The 25,470-nt window shown below is 53.2% G+C and overlaps 9 protein-coding genes across 9 annotated transcripts; 3 read left to right on the forward strand and 6 right to left on the reverse strand.

Moving 5' to 3' along the window:
• Positions 1–430: 430 nt before the first annotated feature.
• JN550_012168 (uncharacterized protein) lies at positions 431–1,236 on the reverse strand (the record flags this gene model as incomplete). The annotated part of the gene is made up of 4 exons (XM_049310615.1): positions 431–483; positions 545–850; positions 921–984; positions 1,204–1,236. 4 exons carry the CDS (start codon positions 1,234–1,236, stop codon positions 431–433), a joined length of 456 nt encoding a protein of 151 aa, XP_049165889.1.
• A 2,041-nt stretch (positions 1,237–3,277) lies between these two features.
• On the forward strand, positions 3,278–5,082 carry JN550_012169 (uncharacterized protein; the record flags this gene model as incomplete). Its single annotated transcript, XM_049310616.1, has 3 exons — positions 3,278–3,320; positions 3,516–3,798; positions 3,861–5,082. The coding sequence occupies 3 exons, from the start codon at positions 3,278–3,280 to the stop codon at positions 5,080–5,082; spliced, it is 1,548 nt and encodes a 515-aa protein (XP_049165890.1).
• Positions 5,083–5,368: 286 nt separating this feature from the next.
• Positions 5,369–5,940, reverse strand: JN550_012170 (uncharacterized protein; the record flags this gene model as incomplete). Its single annotated transcript, XM_049310617.1, has 2 exons — positions 5,369–5,590; positions 5,668–5,940. The coding sequence occupies 2 exons, from the start codon at positions 5,938–5,940 to the stop codon at positions 5,369–5,371; spliced, it is 495 nt and encodes a 164-aa protein (XP_049165891.1).
• A 2,223-nt stretch (positions 5,941–8,163) lies between these two features.
• On the reverse strand, positions 8,164–8,637 carry JN550_012171 (uncharacterized protein; the record flags this gene model as incomplete). Its single annotated transcript, XM_049310618.1, has 1 exon — positions 8,164–8,637. One exon carries the CDS (start codon positions 8,635–8,637, stop codon positions 8,164–8,166), a length of 474 nt encoding a protein of 157 aa, XP_049165892.1.
• A 2,361-nt stretch (positions 8,638–10,998) lies between these two features.
• JN550_012172 (uncharacterized protein) lies at positions 10,999–12,866 on the forward strand (the record flags this gene model as incomplete). Its single annotated transcript, XM_049310619.1, has 4 exons — positions 10,999–11,283; positions 11,335–11,546; positions 11,728–12,556; positions 12,606–12,866. The coding sequence occupies 4 exons, from the start codon at positions 10,999–11,001 to the stop codon at positions 12,864–12,866; spliced, it is 1,587 nt and encodes a 528-aa protein (XP_049165893.1).
• Positions 12,867–13,577: 711 nt separating this feature from the next.
• Positions 13,578–14,751, forward strand: JN550_012173 (uncharacterized protein; the record flags this gene model as incomplete). Its single annotated transcript, XM_049310620.1, has 2 exons — positions 13,578–13,751; positions 13,861–14,751. 2 exons carry the CDS (start codon positions 13,578–13,580, stop codon positions 14,749–14,751), a joined length of 1,065 nt encoding a protein of 354 aa, XP_049165894.1.
• A 537-nt stretch (positions 14,752–15,288) lies between these two features.
• On the reverse strand, positions 15,289–18,309 carry JN550_012174 (uncharacterized protein; the record flags this gene model as incomplete). Its single annotated transcript, XM_049310621.1, has 5 exons — positions 15,289–16,989; positions 17,057–17,302; positions 17,402–17,487; positions 17,816–18,013; positions 18,102–18,309. The coding sequence occupies 5 exons, from the start codon at positions 18,307–18,309 to the stop codon at positions 15,289–15,291; spliced, it is 2,439 nt and encodes an 812-aa protein (XP_049165895.1).
• Positions 18,310–20,469: 2,160 nt separating this feature from the next.
• On the reverse strand, positions 20,470–21,900 carry JN550_012175 (uncharacterized protein; the record flags this gene model as incomplete). Its single annotated transcript, XM_049310622.1, has 1 exon — positions 20,470–21,900. The coding sequence occupies one exon, from the start codon at positions 21,898–21,900 to the stop codon at positions 20,470–20,472; it is 1,431 nt and encodes a 476-aa protein (XP_049165896.1).
• Positions 21,901–23,693: 1,793 nt separating this feature from the next.
• JN550_012176 (uncharacterized protein) lies at positions 23,694–25,470 on the reverse strand (the record flags this gene model as incomplete). The annotated part of the gene is made up of 2 exons (XM_049310624.1): positions 23,694–24,544; positions 24,600–25,470. The coding sequence occupies 2 exons, from the start codon at positions 25,468–25,470 to the stop codon at positions 23,694–23,696; spliced, it is 1,722 nt and encodes a 573-aa protein (XP_049165897.1).

Raw genomic sequence — 25,470 nt, forward strand, 5'->3', positions numbered from 1 at the left:
GCTGGGGGTTGCGGTGAGTAAGCGGACAGATTCTTCTTCCTTGACGCAAAAATTGAAATAAACCATGGAGAGCTGGGTATATCTCAGAGTGTAGGCAAGGATCCAGCAGAGCTGATATCAAGAGGGTCACGTAAGATCAATCGGGACTGCGGCAGTGTGATATGGGCACCCGCAGGGCGAGTAAAGGCGCCATTGCCGAGGTGAGGTGTGCGGCCACCTGTTGAAGAGTTTGCGACACATGCGACACATGCCGGGTTGCTTCACGTGCAGCAACGACTGCGCAAAGAGAAAGCATCGTGTCATGGTGTTCATGGTGCCAGATGAATTGGTCAATCAGAATGTCAAAGCCATTTTCAGACGCCGAACCCTATGCTGTACCTGAACCGATTCCCAGTGCCATTATCGGATATCATGACCATGAAGAAAACATTTACTCGTCATCCTCCTCCTCCTCGTCGGCCTCAGCGACGGTCTGGGCGATACCTGGTGGGAACATGTCAGTAAGGGATCGCGGGCGAGCGCGTGGCAGCAGGTAATATCTTACGGTCCAAGTCACGCTGGCCGGACTGGGTGATTCTGCGGCCACCCTTCTCCTCGTCCTGCTCCAAGACACCGATCTTCTCCAGAGCCTGGAAGATCTTGCGGTCAACGCCACCGGAAGCATCGACGTGCTTGGAGGGGCGGACACCACGGTTCTTGGCGGTACCGTGGACTCTTCGGAGGCGGCCAACACCAACGGTCTTGCGGAGGTAGACGTGGCGGGCGACAGAGGCGGCACGGACGTAGAACCAGTCGGGGTTCTGGGGGGGCAGCTCACGGGAGGGACCGGTCTTGACGGTGTCGACCCAACCTGAATGGAGTTGTCAGTACTTCTGGTCTGGATGGTAGAAGAAGTAAAGGTTTGTTTGCGTATAACCTACCGGGGATGGGCAGCTTGCCCTGACGCTTCAAGAAGCTCGAGTAGGCCTCGATGAACTTCTGAGCCTGCAACAAACACCGTCTATCAGCATGATTCCGTCATCAGAGGTCTTGCGACCCCCTCGCGCCTGCTCCCAAATCTCTCTCTTGTGGTGATGGTCGAGGCGCTATGGCTTCTTCATCGCTCCTTGTTTGATTTTTTTCTTGGAGTTGGATTCTCTGGGCCCATTCGATCGAGCGGGGCCCGGCGTCGAGGTCGTCTCAGGGAATTGTAATGGCACCTACATCGACATCGCGAACACTGATACCACCGACCATTTTTGCGGTTGTTGGGTTAGTTGGGGGGCGACTGAATGAATGACCGGCGTTGGGTGTGATGGTTGGATGGACGTCGCAACGACTGGGCGGGCTGGCGGGAAATTTTTGGTGGTTTCGGCCGGCTACCAAAAAAGGTCTTGGCTTCAGGGTTTTCGTGCCCTCGAGAAATGTGGGTGTCCAGGGCCCCGTGCGCTGAGGACGTGTTGCCCCACCCTACCCACGGCCCCACCAATTAGATCAGACCTGCGAAACCCATCCCCGCGGGATCAGTTGCATCTTAAACGCCGCAGAATGGGCTTGAATGGGAATACCAGCCTAATCTATTCCAAGATTACTGAATCATCAAGGCATTTGACCCTTCCTTTCGAGCCGTTCTATCCAGTAGCCGATACTTCCATGGCTGCGCTCATTCTGCAGCCACGAAAATACTCGCGAGTCTCATCCGCAGCGTACTCACCACGGAACCAACATTGCAGGTTAGTTCAGCAGAAGAACTATTAAAATCGGTCGGCTGTCCCATAGAGTACTGCATGGTAGCATGCTACATTCGCGCCCTAAATGCAGTATGCCAGGAGCGAGCATGCAGCTTCAGGATGAGTGCACCATGTCTATTGAGGACACTTCGCATTTCATCCTCACTTGGATGATGCATTAACGGTCTAAATGGTTGCTGCTACCGTTTCCTATTTGTTCTTCTACTCAAGTAGTCATGTAACAAGCATATTGAATGTCCTGCCGCCAGAGCAGTGAGCATTTATAGTCGGGTGATCCCACTTGCCTTACCGACCTCCCGAGGTCGCTGTTGCTAAGATGCAAAAACGCAGAACGTTCAATTTTATGATACAACCTGAGGTGCATTCATACGTATGAATTAAAGATGCAGAAACTTCCTGCGTGTTGGTACCGCTGAGGTGGGAGGATTCACAGGCCCTTCCGTGTAAAGGGCACTGTGGTACCAGCCACAGTGCCATCAGCCACTCCGTGGCTAATTATTATAACTGTTGAGTATTGCGCGCTGCTACCAGCTTGGCTCATGACAATAGTAGCAAGGAGTTGGCAATGGTTACATTATAATTGAACCATGCTGCGCCCATAACGGATATAGAACATTTCCAGACACGCTACTTGTAACCGTGGCGCAGGACGTCTTGTGGACTGTTCTGTCCACACTGACCCAGTTTTGCCTCTGGTCTCATTCAAGTTACATAGTAGAGTCTCTTCCGGCTTGATTTATCTCTCCACACTTTTTAATGCTAGCTTTCCAAATCATAAGCAATGCACCCAATAAGAGCTTCTTGTACTGGAAGTGGATATGCCAAGAGATCCAGCCCTCAAGGCCACACATGCGGAGTCATATTAAAATAAACGCCATTGTTTCCATCCAATAGCAACTCACGTTGTCTGGATCACTTGCAAATTAGCGGTAATCGTATAACGGTTAGTACACGTCGTTGTGGAGTAATCCCGACGAAATCCAGGTTCGATTCCTGGTTGCCGCATCATCACTTATTTTTGCCTTTGCTGCCACCTTTTTCTTTTTGGCCTACCATGGGTAGCAGTAGCAAAGTAAGTTCTGTACCTGGTAATTATCTGAATAAACACCATGGGCAATCAAGACAATGGTTAGTTAAAATAGTAGTACCGTGTACTTTTAATGTTTGTTTCACCTGTGTTACTCTACTTGTATACACGCTTCACCCGAATGAGACGGGGCTTCTGGTAGCTTGCTGCGGCGTAGCGTTGAAGGATGCGACACCATTGGCATATGCAGCATATCTGACATGGCTGCATTTGTACTCCGCAGAAAAACAGTTGATTCGCTGAGTCGTGTAGGATCAGCTGTTCGTCGCATAGTGACTGGTACGCACCACTCCTACGAAGGATTGCAGCAGATAACTCGGTCCCGATGAGTGTTTTCAAGTATAAGAATCGTATTCTCGTTGATTTCGGCCTCTGCCATTGACTTTTCCCCCTTAACCTTTCGGTAAGCAATACCATGACCGAAAATGAGCGAATAAAACCAGCGCACCATGGCCAAACCATGGTCGTCGGATCAGACGTTGCCAACGGCAAAGAGAACGAGAGTGAGAAACCCAATCAATCTATTGGTATTAATAATCCAAGAGAAGGAATCGCGACATGGCGGTGGATTCTCATAATCACAGTCGGCGTAGTCGCATTGCTGATAAATGGTTCGTCATCTGGAGCATCTGCTAATAAACGAAAAGACAAATCTCATTTATTGAGCACGTCCATCTAATCATGTTTCGACATCACAGGCTATGACTTGAGCAATGTGGCCAATATCCAGGCGACACTATATGAAGCCTTCGGGCATATTGAGCTTCTCCCTTTCTGTGCCATGAGCTACGCTATCGCCCAAACTGCCGGCGTCCCACTTGTGCGCAAGTTTTCAAACTTCACCGACCTGCGCATCTTGATTGTGATGGGGTCGGTCGTCTTCTCAGTCGGCGCGGCTGTATGCGGCTCAGCTCCGACGATGAATGCTTTTATTATAGGCAGAGTGGTGAAAGGCCTCGGTGGTTCGCTTCTTACACAGACGTGGGTCGGCTCTCCCTCACTGCTTGACTCTCATGATCGACTGACAGTTTGACATAATGAAGCACCCAGCAGTACTTGGTAATGCTGTGTAGACCGACAGAGGTTGCGTTGGTTGCTGGAGTGTTGGGCCTTGCGTGGGTAGTAGGGTTGCTCCTGGGCCCAATCCTCGGGGCCCTATTCGCAGAAAACCACCATTTGACCTGGAGATGGGCCTTCTACATCGTGATACCCCTTATCATGGGTGTCGTTGCCCCCCTTGCCGGCACAATTGCCCCGCCACCTCCCATTCACGCCAAGAGGTCGTTCGCCTCAAATCTTGGCCGTATTGATTGGGTTGGTTTCATCCTACACAGTGCCTCGGTGGTACTGCTACCAAGTGTCATCGCCTTTTCTGGCTTGACGTGGCCTTGGAACTCAGGCGCGGCCATTACTGTATGGGTGATCACAGGGCTGGTGGTCATGGCATACTTTGTCCAGCAAGCTTTCAGCCTCTTTACTACCCCTGAGCATCGGCTCATGCCAGTCGACGCGCTGAAGAATCGCACGGTTCTGCTCGTTTTCATAGCAACATGCATGATGGCAATCGGCTATACAATCTCGCTTTACTATTCAGCGCTCTTTTTCGCCTTCGCCCGTGGTCAGGGTCCGATAAGTTCAGCTATCCACATGCTACCTTTGGTTGGAACGTTCATTGCATGCGTGTTGATTTCTGGGGCATTGCTACCCATGGTTCGACGATATGCAGCAATTTACACCCTTGGCGGCTTGATAATTGTAGGGGCTAGCGGATATATCGTCACCATCAGCCCGACTTCCCCGGACAGCGCGATACTCGGCGCCACAGCACTTCTGGGTGCTGGAGTCGGTCTTACTTTTCCAATCGGTGTCAGTATTATCAGTTTTGTTCTGCCAAAGCAGTGGGCTCCCGACGCAGCTTTGTTGAATACACTCGGGATATCATTCCCTGCTTGTTTCACCGTAGCCCTTGCTGGCTGTGTCTACGAGAATCTAGGCCACCGGGACTTATCTGCCGCTCTACGACCTTTCGGATTCTCCGATGCCGAAATTCGCGAGGCATTAGCTGGTGCATCTGCGCGGTTAACAGGGGCTGTTGACCAGCAAATCCAGATGGTTGCCAGCACCACGGTCACACGAATCATCGCCAAAGAGTTTTACATACTCGTCGTGGCGGGTATCGTCATGATAACAGCTGCTGCATTCATGAAGTGGGAAGCGCTGGACTTCAAGGGACGTAGACCAGCTGAAGATACGGATGCAAAATAGAAAACGAGCTAGTCCAGATCATTACCAATGCTTTAAGATGGTCTCCCCTGCTGTTAATCGTGCGTGCTTGACACTACCTCTCCAAACCACATCCCAGGCTCTTGGTTCCTTTGCCTCCGCATTGTATACACCTAGCTCTGAACCGTTAAGATACAGACCTTTCGGGTTTTCGCTGAGTGGATGGGGGCCATGTCACGGCAGTGCATTAGGTTTACAGAAGGTCCTATAAAACCAATAGAGCGTGGCCACGCAGGTTACTAGCTCATAACCATACGTATATGTACAACTAAGCGGAGCTGAACGTAAGGAGACCGAAGAATACGTACATCATGGTAACGCTGCATAGTTTGGTGGCGCCGTACTGCCGCCAGCCAGCAGCCCAGCCCAGAGTATCGTTCTTGTTCGCGCTCCAGGTTCCTTTGGCAATCGAGCCTAGGTCATCCTGAATCGTTGTTCTGTACCTTTGTCGGTATACGCAGTCTTTTCCATATTGAGTTTGTCGTGAGGGCTGACGTATTCCAATTAGTCTAGACCCTCATCAACGTGTGGCGAAGACTTGTGCGACCAGCTACTGATCCAAATTACTCTACCCTTCTCTCGGTCCATGCTCTGCAGGAGCAGGAGTGTCAGCAGCCAATGACCGAGATAGTTGACAGCAAACGTCATATCTAATCCGTCTTCCGTCCGTGTCTGTGTTTCGAACTCCTCATAGCCTGCGTTAAGCGCGATGGCTTGAATCGAAGCTATCTCACCAGCGGCGACACGGGAGTTGATAATTTTTGCTGTCCTACGGACTTGGTCAAATCGTGACAAGTCGAGGGACAGCTGCTCACATGAATGGGTCGGAGTTGCCAACATGGATGGCAACTCTCGCGTCAGGGCGGTGTCTAGAGCCGGCGTGCTTACAGACGTATCACGGATAGTGTAAAGGCCGTGATGGGCTCTGAGCTATGGGGGCGACATGGCCTTAGACACGACAGCGCTGCCAAGACCTCCATTTGCCCCTGTCACCAATAAGATGCCCTTCGTGTGGACCATCGTGGATTTGGAAGAGCTATTCATTCACCACTTTAGGGTTTAGAGGGCAATGTGTGTTGCTCCTGCAAGATTGTTGAAGTTCCGTGTCACGGTTGTAGTGACTGGATAACACTTCGTAAGTTATTATGTCAAGACTTTACCCACGTGTTACTACGTCGGCGAGTTGAATAGCGTGAGAAGTTGGTGCAATTTCTGAGCACCAACATTCGCGTAAGGCCAATCATAGCCCAGCTTCGCCTCATACGGTAGGTAACGTATAATCCTTCGAACCGAAAGCGAGTCTTGGCACATCCATTGAAAACACTTAAGCAGCAGCTCACATAGGTCTATGGGCAAACGCTCGTAAAGCTAACGAGTAGAAGTGTAAGGTGATAAGTAGAATTGTCACGGCTACGTGACCCCACTTTTGATATGTGGTCTGTGCGCTAGCCCTAGCTTAGAGTAGACTAGTTTCCCAGCGCTGTGGAGGAACCTTTCCTCCCCAGCGCAACAACATCGTATGTTTGCACCCTTACAAGAATCGAAGTATCCTTCTGCCAAGAATCCGCAATCAGATGGGCTTCTACGGTAGATCTTCCTTTTTTCAATGTTGATTAGTGGTTTTCAAACGTTTGCTACGCAGTTACGAGACATGGCCAAGTGTGCACAGCTACCGAAGACATCTATTCCACTTACACGCACACGGCCGTCATATCATCCTGATTTGCCACACAGTATACTGGAAGGATAGCTTGCTCCTATTGTTCGCCCACGGACCCATACGATGCAATCAGCCACGTATGGAGAGCGCCATCACAGCCACAAGGGCTTGGATATAAGTGACGACTCATACGCCGCGGGTTTCGCAATGAGTTATCAATTAGCCTTCATGTTTGGCGTGTTTCGGGCCGCGCTAGCCTTGGAATATGCGGTTTCCAAAACATCCATTTGATATAACTCAGATCTCTTGGAATCAAGGTAAGGCTGGTAATGTGTAAAGGGTGGAGCCAGAAGGTAAGTTCTCCGGCAATGTAGCAACTATTTCATGCAAGACTGCATTATCTCCCATCCAGCCAAGTTCTGAACCAGCTCCCGCCTGAGTTAGAGACTAGACTTCTTCCAGGTGCATGATTCGTGCCCACCCCATCTGACAGCCATGCGTGTTTTGAGAGTTGTCTTCTACCACGAAGCCGGACCGGAGGGGTTCCCATATACCTGCCTACATGCCTCGCAGTTCAGCTCATCCATATACGGCTGCAGACCCTCGAATTTGTCTTTAGGTCCTTTGGGAAACCCCTGCGGTATCTCCCCAGCGTCGCCCTGGTGGCCCAGTACCACGATAGCTTTCAAATTCGCGTGTGCCATACGCAGATGCCAGAGCCGGAGGAAGTCCATGACTTTCGGGTCAACAACGGAAGTCTGGGCCTCCGGTTGGGGTTGGCTCTCTTCTGGCATTTTGAATGTAACTGTTGGGTCGGTGGAGAGTATATGAATGATGGTATTTTTGTCCAGGGGCGTTGAAGTGATGGCTCAAAATTTTCTGCCTGAGGACCCAAGTGAATGGGATGTGCGGAGTAAGTCAGCCCACAATGTGGAGCCACGCTAACAAGGCGTTACCAGTGAAGCCAATGCAGACGGTCGTTCTTGGCATTTTAGTATGCTACGACAGGCATTTCTCCTCAATCGTCTTTTCCTGATCATGTTACCAATGCACTTTTAATTGGGAAGCATTTTGATAATCGTGCAGTTTTAGAGCTCCGAATTGTCCCCAGGAGCAATCGACTGTATATAAGGATGCTCTTTGCACCACTTTGCGCTAACGCGGGCCACGTGGTAATACACACAAGAGATGCTGCGTAGTTGGATACTTGGTAGGAACAGAGCTTGCTAATAGCGATTTATAGAATGTGATATTCAAAGTAGACACTTTTATAACTTAACAGGTATGCAAATCCAGAATTTTCCGGGTAACTCATGATAGAATGCTGGAGTTGGTTACAAGACGCCTGAAGTAAGAAAACAACCGTATGAACATAATATGAAAAGACCCATCATGTTGGCATCTTAGCAAGTGAAACCACAGTCATAGTCCTGAGTGTTGCGCCCGTGGTTGCCCTTGCTGCCAGGGTCGGCCCTCTTTCCAGCGCTGCATCTGTTCTTGTCCGACGTGGTCCAGACATCGCCCTTGTACTCGTACTTCCAGCCACCGTCGGGCCCTCCAGAAAGAGTGATGGGGTCGCTGAAGCCATCGGGCTTGATGTGGTAAGGGATCTGGCCGCGCACGTTGGTCTGCGGGAAGGTGTAGAACTGGTTCTTCTTGCCGTCGAAGAAGTTGAGCTGGATCTTGGTGGTCGGGTTGGTGTCCAGGCCGTTGGACCAGTCGTCGTGCTGGTGGAAGGTGCACCAACCGGGCTCAAAGCGCTTCTCAACAACGTTTGCGGCGTCGTTGCGGGCCTCGAGACTGGCGTCAACATTGGTTGCTGGAGCCGCAATAGTCAAGGTAGCGAAGAGGGCGACGAAGACGGTCTTGAAAGACATGATTGCTCTGAAATCTTTTTGGGCTTTGAGAAGCAAGTTGGGTCTGATGTTTGGGTTTGAGTGGTGGTATAAGTAGGTGGTTTTGTTGGTGCGTTTGATGATGAACAAATCTCGAGTATTCAGAGTTCTATTGCCTCTTTTATAATCAATGTCCATCGAGGAGATGCACTCAGATGTTCTATGAATAGACTGGCGTAACGAATTTGGATCGACATCCTCAATACTGCAGATGTCTTGCGACATTCACACCACTGCATCCATCCCGACCTCCTTCAGGAAGAATAGCTGGGTTCTGTCTCATCGCCTCAGCTTGTGCACATCCACTCAGGCACTGGGCACCGCTCAAACTTTACCAGTTCAGTCATCGTAGTTGAGGCCTATGTCCACTTTTTAGGGATGTCTACCTATAGGTTAATATGACCAGCTGGGCTATGTAAGCATTAAATGTGCGACTATGCCGTTTTCGTTTCCATGTATTATAGCTGCCTTTACATTTGGCGTAATGATTTACACTTCTCTAGTCCGGGGTTAATGTGAAGTTTGTCAGTCGTATAATCCTTCGAGTTAGCTAATCCCGCTTGGCATTTCGAATATAATCCACAGCTCGGAAATTTGAGCACAACGTTGATCCGTGACGTCACTTCTCGTGAGTGCGAATGTGCTATGCCACTCAACCAAGGCCCACAGGCTGCTCGAAATATCGCAATAGACTCCGCCAACAAGCTCCATACCTGCTTTTGGGGATGGCTCAACAGTTGTGGGCCTCGGGCCCGTAGCCAGGCGGTAAATAGGTTGTTGCCTACTCCGTACTCGGTACTCCGTAGCCGTAACCCTGCCGGGGCTCGTTGCAGCCCAGGTTCGATCCACCAGGAAACCCCCACATCCTAAAATTAGCGCTTCAGGATCTACTTCTGCCTTCCTTGACGTTGAACATAGCCCATCTGCCCATGCGCCTGATGGCCTTGCTTATAGAATTGGAGCTGTGTAGATCAAAATTTGTGAGACCATCGTTGTGCGCAGCTGCATTGCCGTGAAGTCGGAACACTATCCCCTACTAATGTCAAAACTTAAGACATTCAGGGAAAGCCAGCTGTGTGTGTCGCGTCGCGGCCGAAGTGCTCAAGTTCTGGATGGCAGGGCCGCCTAAGAAGCGAGTATGTGTTAAGTGAATGCACTGCACGAGGCTGTTTTGGGATACAGGGATTGTGCTTCTTCTCTTTGTTTAATCCGTTCTCGCGGAATGTTGCAGGTACATTCCATTTCTATAGCAATCGCATTTGACGTGTTGCTGACTTGCACTTCGTATCAGTTGTTTCCGGTTTCTACCGCTGCTTGTCTTCACACTGTAAATAGAAGGAATGCTTGAGTATCTGTATGGAAGCCAATATAGGCAAGATAATCTCATTATCAATTAGACATAGATCTAGTAAACCCCTGCTGACCTTGATGATTATGTTGCAATATACTAAGCATTCAGACACGGTGTGTCCCCTCAAATGCTTTCCTAGTTCATGCTCAAATCCGGCGGCTACGATGTGACGATGCACCCAATCCGGAACCCGGTCCCGCGATGTAACTTGTGAACAGAGCACCCAGGCCTATCACAGGATCCTTAAGTGCCGCTGCAGTGCCGCTGGAGTGCCGCTGCTCTTTCAAGTGGTGCTGAAAGGGTGGCGTTGGGCTGAGTTACCATGAGAGGGCGTCGACCTTGATTAGATCAGAGGGAGCGGGAGGCGGAGGTACATGTCTTTCTGTCGGTGTTTGATGTCTGTAGATACGGCTCTCGCCCGGCACTACTGCCGGACCGACATCCGGCCTAATGACTGAATAGGAAGTCTATTGATGTGAACCGACCATTCTCTGCTTTGAGTAATCTGAGCCCCTGTAAGCGAGACTACTCCTCAATTGATTGATCAATCCAGACTGCCCCGACTTCTTCGTGCTGCAAGCTGATCTAGGCTTGCTTAATCTGTGCAGGTACTGTCCGGTCATTGAGTCTTGAATGGCCACATAACACTTAAATGGATTAAACCAGGGTGGTATCATCTCGATAAGGTATCGCCTGTGCTGGCGCACGCCCTTCCCGCTTTCCTTATAGGGACCACATCTCCGACACAAGGCAGCACCCGCCAATCGCCGCGTCTTTCTGGTTCTGAATGTTGAAACACGCAAGGATGCGAGAAGCATATGAAGTGCTTGGCAGAAACGAATAAGACTTAGACATAAAAGACACCATTTAAGGTTTGAGATTAACTTTGATGTCCGATGTACAGACGAAGAAGTTCGCTTTTGAACTGCATCCAACAGATGCGATCATATTTTAGCCCTAGTTTTTTTTTCAAGGGCCTCCGCTGCTTCGCGATGCTGATCTGCATCGTCGAGATCGCTGTTGCGTTGCTCCTTCTCCCGATTATATCAGCACGGTCGCCGGTCAGCAATCGTTCCCTCCCCAGGAAAGTAGCCAACTGGGTCGTTGGGCAGACCGTCAACACCACCAGTGGGCCGGTGACTGGGCATCCCGCCTCGAACACCACGGAGGTGTCTGAATACCTAGGCATTCCATACGCTAAGCCACCGGTCGGTGACTTGCGATGGCAGCGGCCTGTAGCATACACCGGCAAAGCGCCAATTAATGGCACAGCATTTGTAAGTCGTAAGATTGGTGGATAAGTTACATATATATTCGGGCTCTAACAGTGGACTGAGGGGTTCGCTTGCATGCAAGCCCACCCGTCTCTCGAGGCTGAACATGCTCTGGGCGTATACTACAATCTCACTCGAGGTGGATACTATGTAGGGCCAGACATCCTCCTGCCCAACGCACCACAAAATGAGGACTGCTTGACGTTGAATATATGGACCCAGCCTCAAAATGGCGAGGCATCCAAAGCCGTGCTAATATGGATCCAGTATGCAATTAATATTTCCATCTTCCCCCTTCACTGTTGTCATGTCACGCTTCAACAAGCTTCGCCTCGGCATATAAAGCCCACTACTTTCCGTAGAAATTCAATTTCTCAGCCGCCCAAATCAGGTGTCTAAAAGCCAACGACACGCAAATACAGTGACTAACTGCATGTTTTGCTACAGTGGAGGTTCCTACGCGGCCGGTAGCTCGTCTGAAATCTGGTTCAACGGGCAGTCCATGGCAGGGGAGCAAGATGTTGTTCTGGTCTCGATCAACTACCGCCTCAACATATTTGGTTTTCCGGGCAACCCGACGTCCGAGCTCAACCTCGGGATTCTGGACCAGCGAATGGCAATTGAGTGGGTACGCGATAACATCGCCAACTTCGGCGGGGACCCCAACCGTATAGTGATGTTCGGACAGTCCGCTGGTGCGGCGGCGGCGGACTTACATTCCTACGCGTACGCGCACGACCCTATAGCGTCCGGCTACATACTCCAGAGTGGCACGGCGTGGGGATTCGGCCTCCAGACTCAACCTGCCGCCTCTGACCTGTGGTACGATGCGGCCAGAGCCGTGGGTTGTGACCGCGGTCCTGATGATCCCGACGAGACATTCTCCTGCATGTTGAGAGTGCCATCGGGGAAGCTCATCACCCGCTTGCCCCCTGTTCCATATGGATACACGCCTGGGCTACCGTACGGGCCCGTTGTAGACGGAAAACTTGTCTTCGGCAACTACCAAGAGCGGACTCCTGCTGCGAGAGCGGTGCTGGTTGGGAATACGAACGACGAATCTGGGATGTCCAAACAGTTGACGCCGTGGTGGAGCGGTCTCCCGAGCTGGTATTGGCAGGTGCAGAATATCTACGTGTATACTTGCCCAGCCGGGCAGAGGGCAGCGGTGAACGTGGCGAAGGGGAATCCAACTTGGCGGTACCGGTGGTTCGGGGCTTTCCCGAATGTGCTGCTACCGTGGACTCCTTACAATGGCTCGTGGCACGGGTCTGAGGTATGATCCATCCTTCAACTTACGTCTCAAAGTCTGACTGTAGTCACAGCTGCCCTTGCTATTCAACACGGCACCCGAGTACTACTACCCCAATACCGCCCGAGAGAACCAGATGGGTGCGTATATTCGCGGCGCTTGGGCGGCCTTTGCCAAAGACCCCATTCGCGGACTCAACAGTTACGACAGTTGGTCGAACTACAGACCAGATGGTACAACGCTCGTTCGGCTCGCGTACGGCAAACCGCAGGGCAATGGCACCTGGCCCGAATTTACCATTGGGCCAAGCCAGGCGTACGATCAAGATTGCTAGGTCGCCAAGACGGTGGTAATATGACTACCTGTCAAGGACCAGATACGGGCTTGTAAAGCAATGGATTTTGGCATCTTGAGCCGCCAAGAGGTCTGACATGCGCTTCACATGAATGCATAGAGTTAAGGCAACGAAGATTTGCCGGACACATGGCTTCAAGCCGGTCTTGCACATCCCGTAGACAGAGTATAGTGTGGTAGAACAGCGCTATGATGCCTGCAGGATCTATTACACCAGTGCTTAGCGGCGGATTGGGAATAGAGACTCACGACTGGGTGTTGGGTTGCCAGTGCGAGCGATGTGAGCTAAAAGATATGCAGTGTTCAGTGCGAGTAATATGACAGAATGAGACCTCGCCTTTGCGAAAGCCTGCGCATGAACATCAACGTGGAACAATAGGCCAAGAACGTTGTCGAGTGCAATACTGTCTCTGTACAACGTGGGGGTTCTAGGTGCCAGACCCCTGTAGATGTCGATCTGGCTGCCCCACCAACAGCCGGGAGCTAAGGTCGGCGGGCGCTCGACACGGTCGCCGCGTTCCCCCGTTTGGCATTGGCTCGCCCGGCCATGACAGCATAGCAACAAAAATACAGGCCACATCACGGCCTGCCCACGCTCGCTTTCCTCGATAACAAAACAAACAGCCCACGACAAGCCGCAGAACCACGCATCGCCATACAGTCTTCAGATCGCGACCGACGAAAAGCAACCATGGCGCGCTTGACACAGGCCCCCATGACCCCCAGGCGGAGCGTCTCGGGCCCTGATTCCCTGACTGACCTCAATCGTCTGCTCGCCCGTCTGCAACAGAGCATCCTGCAGGCCGATGCCGAGAGGGAGCGCAGGCTGCGGACGAGCGAATACGAGAGGAACAAGGCTGGAATTGTACGACTTCCTCTCTCCTCGACCTCCCCGTTATTCTTTCCCACCCTTTCATCCCCTACTTCTCCGCGGGTGGGCCCTGTTCGTAGTCAGCTAACACGTGCCTGTGCAGAACCTCGAGTACGCCCGCACACTCATCACGAAGCTCGAGCAGGACGCTCTCGCCATCAAGGTGCACACCCGGCGCCAGGAGACTCAGGCAGATCTGAACAGAAAGCGCGAGGTCTTCGAGCAGATCTCCGAGAGGCTGCGCGAGCTTGAGGAGATCAGCATCGACAGCGACGACGACGACAGCGACGAAGAAGAGGATCTGCTCGGCGAGATTGTTCAGACGCCGAGTGACAATCTAGACTCGACGAGCCCAGCACGAGCCGAGAGGCCATCGCACGGATGGGGAACACAGGGGGACGACGATTGGGATAAGGAGGCAGAGGACGAGGATGAGAGCTACGCGGACGAGAGCACATTGATGCCGGAACCCCGGCGGCCACAGGAGACAACACCAGCAGCGAAACAAGAACCCGCACCGCAAGAAAAACAAGGCACATCGACACAGCAAGCCCTTCGTGCCCGCGGCGCACCTACAGAATCCTCCCGGGACACGGCCGAGTCGACGGCGCGGGCACAGCTCTTCGGCAACAGGCCCTCGAGCCCCACCACAGCCCTCAGCACCACGGCGACGACAGAGGCTATCCTGGACCACCAACGCCAGGAGCATGACCGGTTGACCGAGTCCCTGCTGTCCATGGCGCAGTCGCTCAAGACGCAGTCGCGCGCGTTCCAGACCGACCTCGAGCAGGAGAAGGATGTCCTGAATGCCGCCGGCTCCGGCATGGACAAGAGCGAGCGCGGCATGGAGCACGCGTCCCGGCGCATGGGCGCGCTGCGCAAGATGAGCGAGGGCAAGGGCTGGTGGGGTCGCATGATGCTGTACGGCTGGATCTTTGGGCTCATGGTCATCGCCATCCTGATTGTGGGCGTTCTGCCCAAGTTGAGATTCTAGGGGAGGCGAGAGGCGAAGACACCAAAGTCAGGAGAGATGGTGCTGTGCTCTTTCTCTCCCCCCAAAGAAAACCACCGAGCCACGAGTTATGACGATACGTACTGCATAGCGATACCCACCCCAAATCTCAGCGATGCTACAAATCATCATTTCCTCCACCTGACCCTTGTGGGGAGCGCGCTATTGCCCCTTTTCCACGAGGTGTCACGTCACAGTGATACGTGCTGTTACTTTTCTACGAGTAGTCAATCCATTGTCTATGTGTTTTATGGGCCAGGGGAACGTTCGGACTAACACCACGTCGGCCCATGTAACAGCGTCCTCGCCATTTACGAGGTAATGCATCGCCAAACCCATCGCGAACTATGAAGGCACCGCCGTCGGTGCATCAGATACGACATGCCTTGTCTCAAGCCAGTCATGTTACGGCCCCTGACAAACCCACACCGTCCATTCTAAACCCAGAACTCACGTCGTGGCCCCCAGCCCATATCCCCCAACCCAGGAGGTCAAAATCCGTGTCTGAAAGCATCTGCCTCACTGGGGCTCCACCACAGTCTTGTCCTCGCCGGGCTGTCCACCAGCTCCGGCAGGCTGAATGCCGCATCCGCCAGACGGAACAGCCCTGGACTCGTATCCCGAGTCGTCGCTGCTATCGGTGTCGTCCGTCTCGGCGTCCGCCGCCGCCTCGCCCGTGGCCGAATCCTGCGCGCCCTGCGCATCGGCCTCGCGCGCGTCCAGCGCCATCAGGTCCTGCAGGCCCGCAACCTTGTCGGCCGCGGGCTCCTCGGGCGGCGGGCTGTCCTCGTCCTCGTCGGGGTCGAAGTCGCCGTCGCTGAGGTCCTCGACGTCGGCGTCATCGCCCCCGCCAATATCGTACGCCGAGGCGCCGTCCTGGTTCTTTTTCTTCTGTTTCGGTTTCGCCTTCTTGGCGGATCCCGCCGTCTTGGCTCGCTTGGCAGGGCATGGAGCAGTCGTCGTGTCATCGTCCGCAGCGGTGGCGCCGGCAGGGGCAATGGCGCCGGCACCAGCGCCAGCGGCACTCTGGAGGTCATCCAGATCGCGGCGGACAGAGGGCTCGGGCTGCTTGCGCTTGACGGAGAGGAGTTTCTGTTCGTTGGCAAGAAGCTCCTGCTCATTAGTAGCGGCGTTGCCGGCAGCGGCGTTGGGCGTCTGCTGGGGATCCGCGGCAGGGGCCGGCCTGGTGATGTTCTTTTGGTGTTTTGCGCTGTAGGCTGTGATAGCCGTCTTCTCAGGCTGGGGATTGATCGCGGTGGGGGCAGATCCGGACTCCTGGCCCTTGCTCTCCTTTGCAGCCTCAGATTTCTTTTCCGTGTCGACCTTCGCCTGTGCGTGGATACTGGCGACGGTCGGTAGCTTCTTCTTGTTGAGAGCCCTCGCCCTCGCATTTGCCGCCTTGAGAGCTTTCTCCCTCTCCCTTCGTGCATTCAGGACTCCCAAAGCCTCAATCTGCGCGTCGTTCATCCAAGGAGCAGGGGCGGTCCCGTTGAGAATCTTCGGCTGGCTCTCAGAAGGGGCCTTAGTGGCGTTGGAGCTCTCGCCCGGGGCGACAGGCGGACCGGCCTTGCGCGGTGCATTAGGCTCACACGGAACGATGAGCTTCTCGGGTGTGATGGGAAGTGGCGTCATCGGCAGGGCAGGTGACTTCAGCTCAGCTGGCGCGCCCGAAGGAGCCGCATCCGTCATGGTAGTGTCCTGTCCAGTAATTGGCTGGCCAGCTTCATTGATCTTGCCCTTGTTATAGTCTTGGAGGGCATCGAAACCCGTGAACGAGCCAAAACCGGTTTGTTCGTCGTCGTCATCGATAGCGATCGCAGATGATGCGGACGTGCCTCGGCCGTCCTTGTGTGCGGCGTGGCTGTTGAAGCCCTCTCCGTTGCGAATGACATTCCTGCCCTTGTCCTTGGTAGCGACACCAGCATCAGCGGTGCTGTTGCGAATAGTGAGCTTGGCTTTACTCACCTTCGTGCCCTTTCCGCTGCTAGACGCTTCCCCATTGCCAAAAATCGAGGCATAGGGGTTGCCAGATGACTCGCCGGCTGCGGCGACGTTGGTGCTAGACGACTTTCCGCTATTGCCCGTGGAAGCAGCGCTACTGCTGGACGACTCGCCGTCACCGAAGCTGGACGTGCTTCCACTGATGTTGGGCTGGTCCTGGTTCTCCTCAGGTCGCTCCCAAACCTTACCCCGGACATGACCAACGGGCTTACCAAGTGTCTATGACCGACATGTTAGTACTTCACACCAAGCGGTAATGTCGGAGCAGAGCCAGGTTCAGACTTACGGGGATCTGATAGGAGTACATCTTGCCCTTAACCGGTTTGACCAAGCCGGTTCCGTCGGCCTCATCCATGCGATCATTCCAGAGTATGCCTACCTTATCGCAAAAGGCTTTACGAAACATATCAGACTCGCGGTCGAAAGGGCCGGGTGTCTCGCTCTCTCTTTGGTATATCATCGGCGCGCCCTTGCAACGGATGTAGCGGAGGGCGAAGAAGTATAAATGTGGCTTGTTGTTGGACTCCCACAGCTGTGCGAAAGGTCAGCTGACCTGGGTGGCCAGTGGAGTAATGGGGGGAGGAAGGGGGATGGGGTGCAAGTGTAAGTGTAGAGAGCAAATATGACTTACTTCAAGGTACATACGTGCGCCGTCATTTTTCACCAACTCGATCTGGTAGCGAAAGACAGTCTCGTCGCTGTAGACGTGGTAGAGGTCTGGCCGGCATGTTAGCAGACTTGATCCGAGCGGAGAAGTGCTTGTCACGTTGAAGAAGCGTTGTGGTGTGAGGTAAAAGGGTAACGCGCAAGACCAAGCCTCAAGTATAGCTACAGGTCTGTGTGCAGCACCGTGGAATAAGGAAAGGGACCGCTGAGTGTAGGACAAGAGCGGCATAACATATCTCGCATTGGGGCATAGTCCGAGGGTATTATGGGATAACAAGATTTACGGGAAAAGTGGAGAATGAAATCAACGAAGCAGGTGTCCGCGGGTTGTCCCGTATAAGTCAGGGCGGGATAAAGCAGACTTTGTAGAGATACTTACGAGTATTGACGTAGTTGCGTGCGTCCTGCTCGATACCCCTGGCCGCCTTATTGGCCTTGGCCTGCTTGGCCTTGAGTCGGTTGTGTTTGGCCCTGAATGAGTAATGCTTGAGGTCACGCCTCTTGTTGTCAACCATAGACATTTCGAGCCAGTTGGGGTCAACAATCTCGACCTTCTTTCGGTTCAAAGCCTCCTTGACTATGCGTGGATGTGTCAGTAATCACGCTGGATGTTTGCCTTGTCATATATGTTTATCAGTCATGATATGTCAGAAAGGAAAACTTACCTCGAGGCACCTTCTTCTTGAACTGTTCTTTTGATGCGACCAGGTGTGTAACCGAGTTATCAAACTCAGCCGAGAAACTTCCACCTCGGAGCTTCATCCACTCGGTGAGCTTTTCATCTGTGAAATCTCCGCTCATTTTGCCAGCCAAGGCAACCACGATATTCTTGAAGATGGCCTTGGGCTTTCCGTCTAAACTTTTCGGGGCCATTATGTCGGTTCAATTGGCGGATGGCTACCTGCCTTAATATGTTGAAAGGTGGTGGTGGTGTGTTGCAACGATAACAGAAATATCGTCGCAAGTAAGTGGTTTGGTTGGTGGTGTGTAGACTGGGGAATCAATATGACGAAGACCGGACGAGAACAGTTACCTTCATCGACAGTGTGTTTCGAAATCTGAATGACGGAATTGAAGAAAGAAGAAGGTGGCCTGTCACTCTACCTTCGAGAAAAGAAAACAGAAGGTTCGTTACCTAGGCATGCACACTCAGATAACAAAAGCGTGAGACCTGCGTAGCGTGGTACTATTTGAGAAGAGAAAAAACGGGTTTCTGAGATACCTTCCTGTTGTGCTTTCCTTGCAAATTGGAAGGGCCGTGGATTCGGGTAAGAAACCAATCGTTCCACGAGTGATGAATGCCTCCGGAGTAGATGTACCTTGGAGAATATCAAGGCTCTCGTATTACCACTGGGATGGAGTTGAGGCCCGACGAAGGAATTGAGTGGAACTGTGTAGGTGTGTAGGTATGTGTGCAATGTACGTATATCATTGCATTCGTCTAACGACGAGTGTTGTAGATGTAGGTGGGAAGGGGTGAGGAATTGAGACGAGGTGCGACGAATTATCAATATCGAATGATGGAGGACTCATAAGAGGGCAAGAACCAATGAATTGCGTTGGGTACTTACGCAAGTCACTAAAATGTGGAATGAGAGAATCGGAAATACTGGTTGACCAGATGACCTGCGCAGTATGTCTGAGATACGGAACGAGTTGAGGAAATCAAAGCCACAGGGTATATTGGGCTTTGGTGGAAGGGGAGGAATGTAGCAGGTGTACACCTGATGATGAGAGTATGCAAATGTAGGTCAAGGACCAATGCGGTATGTCAATGCACTTGGGAGAGGCAAGGACCTGGATATTGGTGGTCGCTAGTTGAACGAATCTCAAGGAGGATGCGTCAAATACTTTGAGATGGGGCTGGGTGATTCGCAACAACGATTGCACCGAAATACCGTTCGAGGTTCAGGGAAGGTACCTTGAGAAGGAACGTGTAACGAATCCGGAGAAGAGGGTGGTGAATTGGGGCAATCGACGCACCAGAGGTATGTTTAGTTGTGAGAGAAATGTATATGGCGGAGAATGTATGGTAAGCCTCGACCTTCGGAAGATGAGTGAGAAAGGTAGAAGTCAGACTGCTGTCCAGGATGAGGCTGGTGTCAAATTTATGTTTAGAGTGCGTACCTGGTGTTCCGAGAGATGTGTGGGTGAAGACGAGTAGTGATCCGTAGACAGCCGTGGAAGGTGCAGCAGTACGGGTTTCGAGACGAGTGATGAGGCCTCATCGTCCTGATGCCGAATGTGATATGAGGAGTATTATCTCATGAAGGACTCATAAAGTCAAGTGCTGGAGCCGGTGTGTTGAATGGCCAGTACTCAGTGAGAACGGAATGCGCTTCTTTCCAACGGGGATCATTCATCTGTTCTAAGCATGCAAGAGAACCAGCCAAATATGGCAGCCGAGTCTAATGTCACGCCGCGCGTAACCTAACTCTTATGACATTGATGTAGACTACCATGCAGGTTGCAAGGAAAATATTCATCTCGGGTCGAGCTAATGGCACACAGATGTGCCCGCTGTCGCTCATGCACATTGCTCTCCTGACTTCCGGTTGTTGGTCATATCCTCGCAGTCTCCATATTGGCTGTCTACGCCTTACTCTGAGGTCTTACATATCCAAATAGGCGTATGAGTTTTTCTCATAACGTCATCTATAACCCGGCCCATTCTTTTCACGGGCTTGGAACTCGGCACCTCCCAGAGTGCCGGCTCAACCTGGTCAACAGCCTACGACACTCGGTGTACTCCGTTATCAACGTCGCCCCAGCGGCGAACACGACTGAGACACTGCACAACCTATCACCATCTACATCCAGGCATTATGCGGAATATTGATGTATCATTCAAATCATGAGTTCATATCTATGCTATGCGACCGAAGAATAACCCGAAGCACGAAGATACTTAGACGTAACCCCCTATGAACTCCACCGCGCCTAACAATGCATTGCGTATCCCCTTATCCCGTACCGTATCATGAAATAACACCCAATATTGATTTCAGAGATCTCGGGAAAGATTCATTCGACTCAGAAGAACACACTACGCTTCTTCTGTATCTTGTTTCCTCCGTCGCTCTCCCCCCTCCTCCTGCCCGAACTTGATTGAGGCTGCTGGAATGTTACATGAGGCTGGGGCGGCGGCCCTGCAGGTCCAACGCCAGGCCCGTGGAACCAGTTGCTAAAGGAATGTGAAGGCCCAGCGCTCACGGGTCTGGGAGGGGGGTTCAGAGCGCCGGGTGGCTGGAGCGAGGCTTGAGGATGGCGCCCGTTGGCCTGGCCGGATGGCCGCGGTGGCAGGTTCGGTCGGCTGGCTTCGTAGTCCTGGCCGGCCATGCCGTACTCCCTCTTGAGACGCTCCGTCTCCTTGGCGACCTCGGCCTGCTGGCGCTGGCGCTCCTTTTCCTCTTCGTCGAGCATCCTCTTAATGCGCTTCTGCTCCTCCTTGTCCCGCCTCTCACGCTCGCGCTCTTCCTTCTGGACCAGCGCCTGTAGCCTCTTCGTCTCGGCATCAACGTCCGCCTGGTTCCGGCCCGCTGGTGTTGAACTTGACTTCGCGGGGATTGCTGACGCTGCCTGAGCTGGGGGAGCGTTGCCCAGGCCTCCGCTCATGGCATAGGGGTTGTTGACAGGGGAGGACGTCTTCGGCGGGGTTCCACCGGGTAGGGGGCGAGAGTTCTTGCGCTTGTTGGGCGGAGCACCGGCGAGGTTGAACGACTCACGGTTGGGGAACAAGTAGATCTCGCGGATGGCTTCAGCGCCCAGCAGCAGCGCGACCTCGAAGCCCTTGCGATCCTCCACCTCGACCCTGTTCAGATTCGGCTCGTAGATGGTCAGGCCCGGATTCCTCCCCTGCCTGAACATGGCGACTGTGATATCGGGATCCTTGTTCTTCTGCTTCCCTAATGCCGTCCCTGTCATGTAACATGTCATATCCTTGGAGAACTTGCTGTCCCTCTTCCACCTGAACATGACCTTGGGGGTCAAGATGCTGCCGAGCGGCTCCGTCTGTTGTTCTTGGTCCAGTTTGGAGGTCGAGGGCGGCTTGAAGCTTTGCTGTGGTATTTCAAACTCCCATGACTCCTTGCCAGTCCATGTGCTCTTTTCTCCCTTTACCACGATCTGCTGGTCGGGGTTGTACAGCTGGATGGTGAAGCTGTCGGGAATCATGGGAACCAGGGGCGGCGGCACCCCGTTTTGTGCCCTTATCTCTGCGGCGGAGAGCGTGGGTTGCTGCCAGTCCGGCTCGATCAGGACCTCCCCGTATATGACATCCTGATTTGTGGCATCTGCCAGCGCGACTGCGAACTTGTTCTTGGACTCGGGCGCCGCCGGATTTGGTCTTCGGTAGGCATACTCGGGCAGCGGTTCGGAGCCATTCTGGGTAAAGTAGACCGGGGTCGAGAGGGAGTTATCAGACGATGGTCTGGTGAAGAAGATGGGTAGGTTTTCGTCGAGCATCTTGGGTTAGATGGGAGGGAGGCTATCCCCAGAGACACGAGCCAACACCAGGCTGGATTCAAGCAGCGTCGTCGTCGTTCGGTTACGTCACGGAAGACGGGTCTTTATGAAAATCGAGCTACAACAGGTATATGCCCTTTACTGAAGTGAGCGAAAATATTTGAAAGCACAGAACGAGGCTATCGCAGCGGGAAAAGAAGAGTTTCGTTTCAATTATGTCGCTCTCTGACCGACGGGCCGGATGACGAGGCCTGGTCAGCTGAATGCGAGGCTGAGTCGAAAGGCCCACGTGTGGAATGCACCGAGCGAGGGATACCCGTGCGGGCTTTTCAAGGCACCAAGGATTCGTGAATCCACAGTAAAAGCGAGAGTACCGAATGAGTGATCGACGGATCGTCAGGAGCTCGTCGTTGTCGTGGGTGCTAGGGACAAGAATATGGCAGCCTTGAACGCCATGCTTGTTGTCTCTCTCTGTCGCGGGGCCTTCGCTTCTCCAGGCCTGCAAGTGGGCTGCTGGTTGGATGGCGGGACGGTACTGGACGCTGCGAACGGCCTCCTTGCCGGCGGATATAGGCCCTGCCGTTCACTGCGTCATTGGCTGCGCCACGGGCGACCAAAGGCGAGACGGGCGCTGGGACGCCGCCTAATTGGTACTGAGACTAGCGCTCCCGTTCCGTCTTTGGGCTGTGCATCGCCAGAGCCAGGATGCGAATGCGACCGTCGCCGCAGGGAGTTGCAGGTTCCCGGATTGCACCCTGGTGTTTATGGGGAGCTCGGTCAAGCAAGACGGTCGTGTGTGAATAGGTGAATGGGTGGACTTCGGCACCACTAGGTAGTTTCGCTGCCCCGAGAAACGCGCGGACACTACAATGCCAACTATAGCTGTTGCGCCCAGCTGGGCAATGATCAGAGATGTTTCGTTTCAAGTCTTCTTGATCTCCAGGCCTCGCGCTTATTCGTGGACTAGACAATCTCGAAGCTACTGGCCCTCTCAAACCCAACATATTCTACCTGCAACCACTTCACCCCTGAGGTATCACCATAATCTTGGTTGCTTGTGACGCAAGCAAACCGATCGGTACAATCGTGGCCACCAGACACCACGTGCGTAATCGCCCTAGAAAGCAGAGCGCCTGACCGCAGTCAATGTTCAGCCACGGAGGGTCGGACTGAAACTGCGGACTAGATTGGGCACAATACCTTGGTGTGTGAAGCCACCGGCCTGGGTTAGCTCTCAAGGGATACCGTCGCGATAGGGAAGTGCTCTGCAACGAAAACACTGCCAAGTTTGCACCTCTCTGAGAGCCGACTGGCTCTCTCTTACATTTTCGCCCTATCCCGCGATGTCGTAGCTTAGATAGTCGCCATAAAGTATGTGATCACATGGGTCCAGGAGAGCCATAGGGATAAGTATGGTGAAATCCTTCTTGATATTACCAACCTAGATTTCCAAATACTGCGCCTCGCCATGCTTGAAAAGCAGCTTTCCCTTATTGCCTATTCGAGTTGCAGTTCTGTGCAGCATGTCCAGCCGCGGGGGGTGTTGACCCGCTCTGAGACGCGCTGCGTGAAGAACTTCCCATGCCTAGCTAGATGTGACAGAAAGCTCGGAGTTTATATACAGGTATGAACGAACAAGTATGAACGTGGTATGATATGGTATTACAGTCGGTCCCCCAAATGTCCCCTTTTGATATGCATGTTTCGACCAATGCAAAGCGCCCGCGGCAGATTATGCAGAAACGAAGATGCATTCTCTTGTACCTCTCTCTCTTTCCCAGGCTCCATCATGGTCACCTCTGTTGACCACTGGTATCTGATGGCAGGTCTGGTACTGGCGGTGCGTTCATCTCACTCTGTTGCCTCTCATCCGCTCTCTTCAACCTCCCACTTTGCTGGTTGACCCAGCTGCCGACAGAACGGTATCTGGCCGGCCGATCCTCGCTCGTCGCTGTGTATACCGTCTCGCGATCTCCAGCATCCCTCCGGCCCATCCATGAGAACCGCGCGGTGTAGTTGTTTGACTGCCGTAGCTGCGTCGCCGCTGGCTGAGGGGGGTTGACAAATGTCTCGGGCACAATAATGTCTCCGTCGCCAAAGCCAGATGACAGCGACGACAGCTCGCTGGCCCGATGTACCTGCCTGCGGGTTGGATCATACGCATCGGACGGCTGACGGGCCAGCTCGGATTGGTTGAAGAATTGGTCCGGCATGCGTGACCTGAAAGTGCTATTCGGGTCACTGCTAATGGGCGACTGTGTCTGGCTCATGGCCATGTATTGTTCTGCCGGAATCATGATCACGGATCCCGGTGTCACTCCTGGCGGCAGCAGGCTTCTTTGCGAGCCGCCCGTATTTGACCGGCTGAGGGGTCCCGGTTGTGGCTGTTGCTGAAGGTAGACCTTGTCTCCCCCGTAGAAGCCCGCGTTTGACATCGAGTTCTGGCTGCCCTGCTGGTACAACGGTGGAAGATCACTCGCCATGAATACGCTTCTGTTATCCCACGCGGCATCTCCCTGATTCTTGCGCCAGGGGAGCTTGGTCAAGAAGCCGGCTTTGCGTCCGTTGAAGTTCTGACCTTGCCTGGATTTCTTGACTGTGCGATAGATAATCCAGGTGATGAAACAGAAGAGCACAAAACCACCTACAGAGAATGTTAGTCACTGTTCTGGGAAGACGACCCTACGCGTGGCTCATACCAATTGACCCCACGGCGATGAGCGCATGCTCCGCCGTTGGATCAAGACCGGGCTGAGGCCGGTTGTCACCTCTGTCCTTCCTCCCGCCACTGTGGCGACCATCGTTGTCATTATCGTTGTCGCTGTCGCTGTCATCGCCCTCGGTCTGTGCGATGGCCGTTGCGCCTGCGGTTGCAGTTGTGTCGGTTGCCGTTGGCGCGATGGTTTGCAGGGATGTGGGTGGCTCAATTATAGGAAAAGGTGGTGTGAAGTTTGGATCCAAGCCTTTCCTAGGCTGGTCTGTGAGATCAAAAGTTGTCATTATCGGTATGATCGTGGTCATCGTGGCCATCTGAGTTGTCGTGACCACACTTGTCGACTCGACAACTGAAATGAGTGGCACTGACGAGGTTGAGAGAGCTGATGTAGTGGTGGCCGACGTGGGTGGTACGGTTACCGAAGGTAGCGTAGGAATCATGGTTGATACCACGATACTGGTCGCCGAGCTTTCGCTCTTGCTGCTGCCACCATTGTCTCTGTTATTGTCGTTGTTGTTCCCATTGCCGTTGTTGTTGTTTCGTCCACCGCCGTTACCCCGGTCATCGTCGTGATGCTCGCCATCATCCTTGCTGTGCTGGCTCCCCTTATTCCTGTCCCCTCCATTGCTGTTTCCTCTGCTGCCGCCGTCGCCATCATCGCTGTCGCTGCCCTTTTCATCTCCATCTCCTCCATCGTCACTCCGACGGTTGGTACCTAATCTATCGCTCACAGAGCTTGATACATCTCGCTGATGGGACGACCTCGATATGACGGCGTCCGACGATTCTCCTTGGCCATGGCCCGGGACTGATCTCCTATCCTTCGATGGCGCCATCACTTGCTCCTCCAACAT

The sequence above is a fragment of the Neoarthrinium moseri genome, assembly GCF_022829205.1.
Source record: "Neoarthrinium moseri strain CBS 164.80 chromosome Unknown scaffold80_Wmoseri_CBS_16480, whole genome shotgun sequence".
Classification (NCBI taxonomy): Eukaryota; Fungi; Ascomycota; class Sordariomycetes; order Amphisphaeriales; family Apiosporaceae; genus Neoarthrinium; species Neoarthrinium moseri.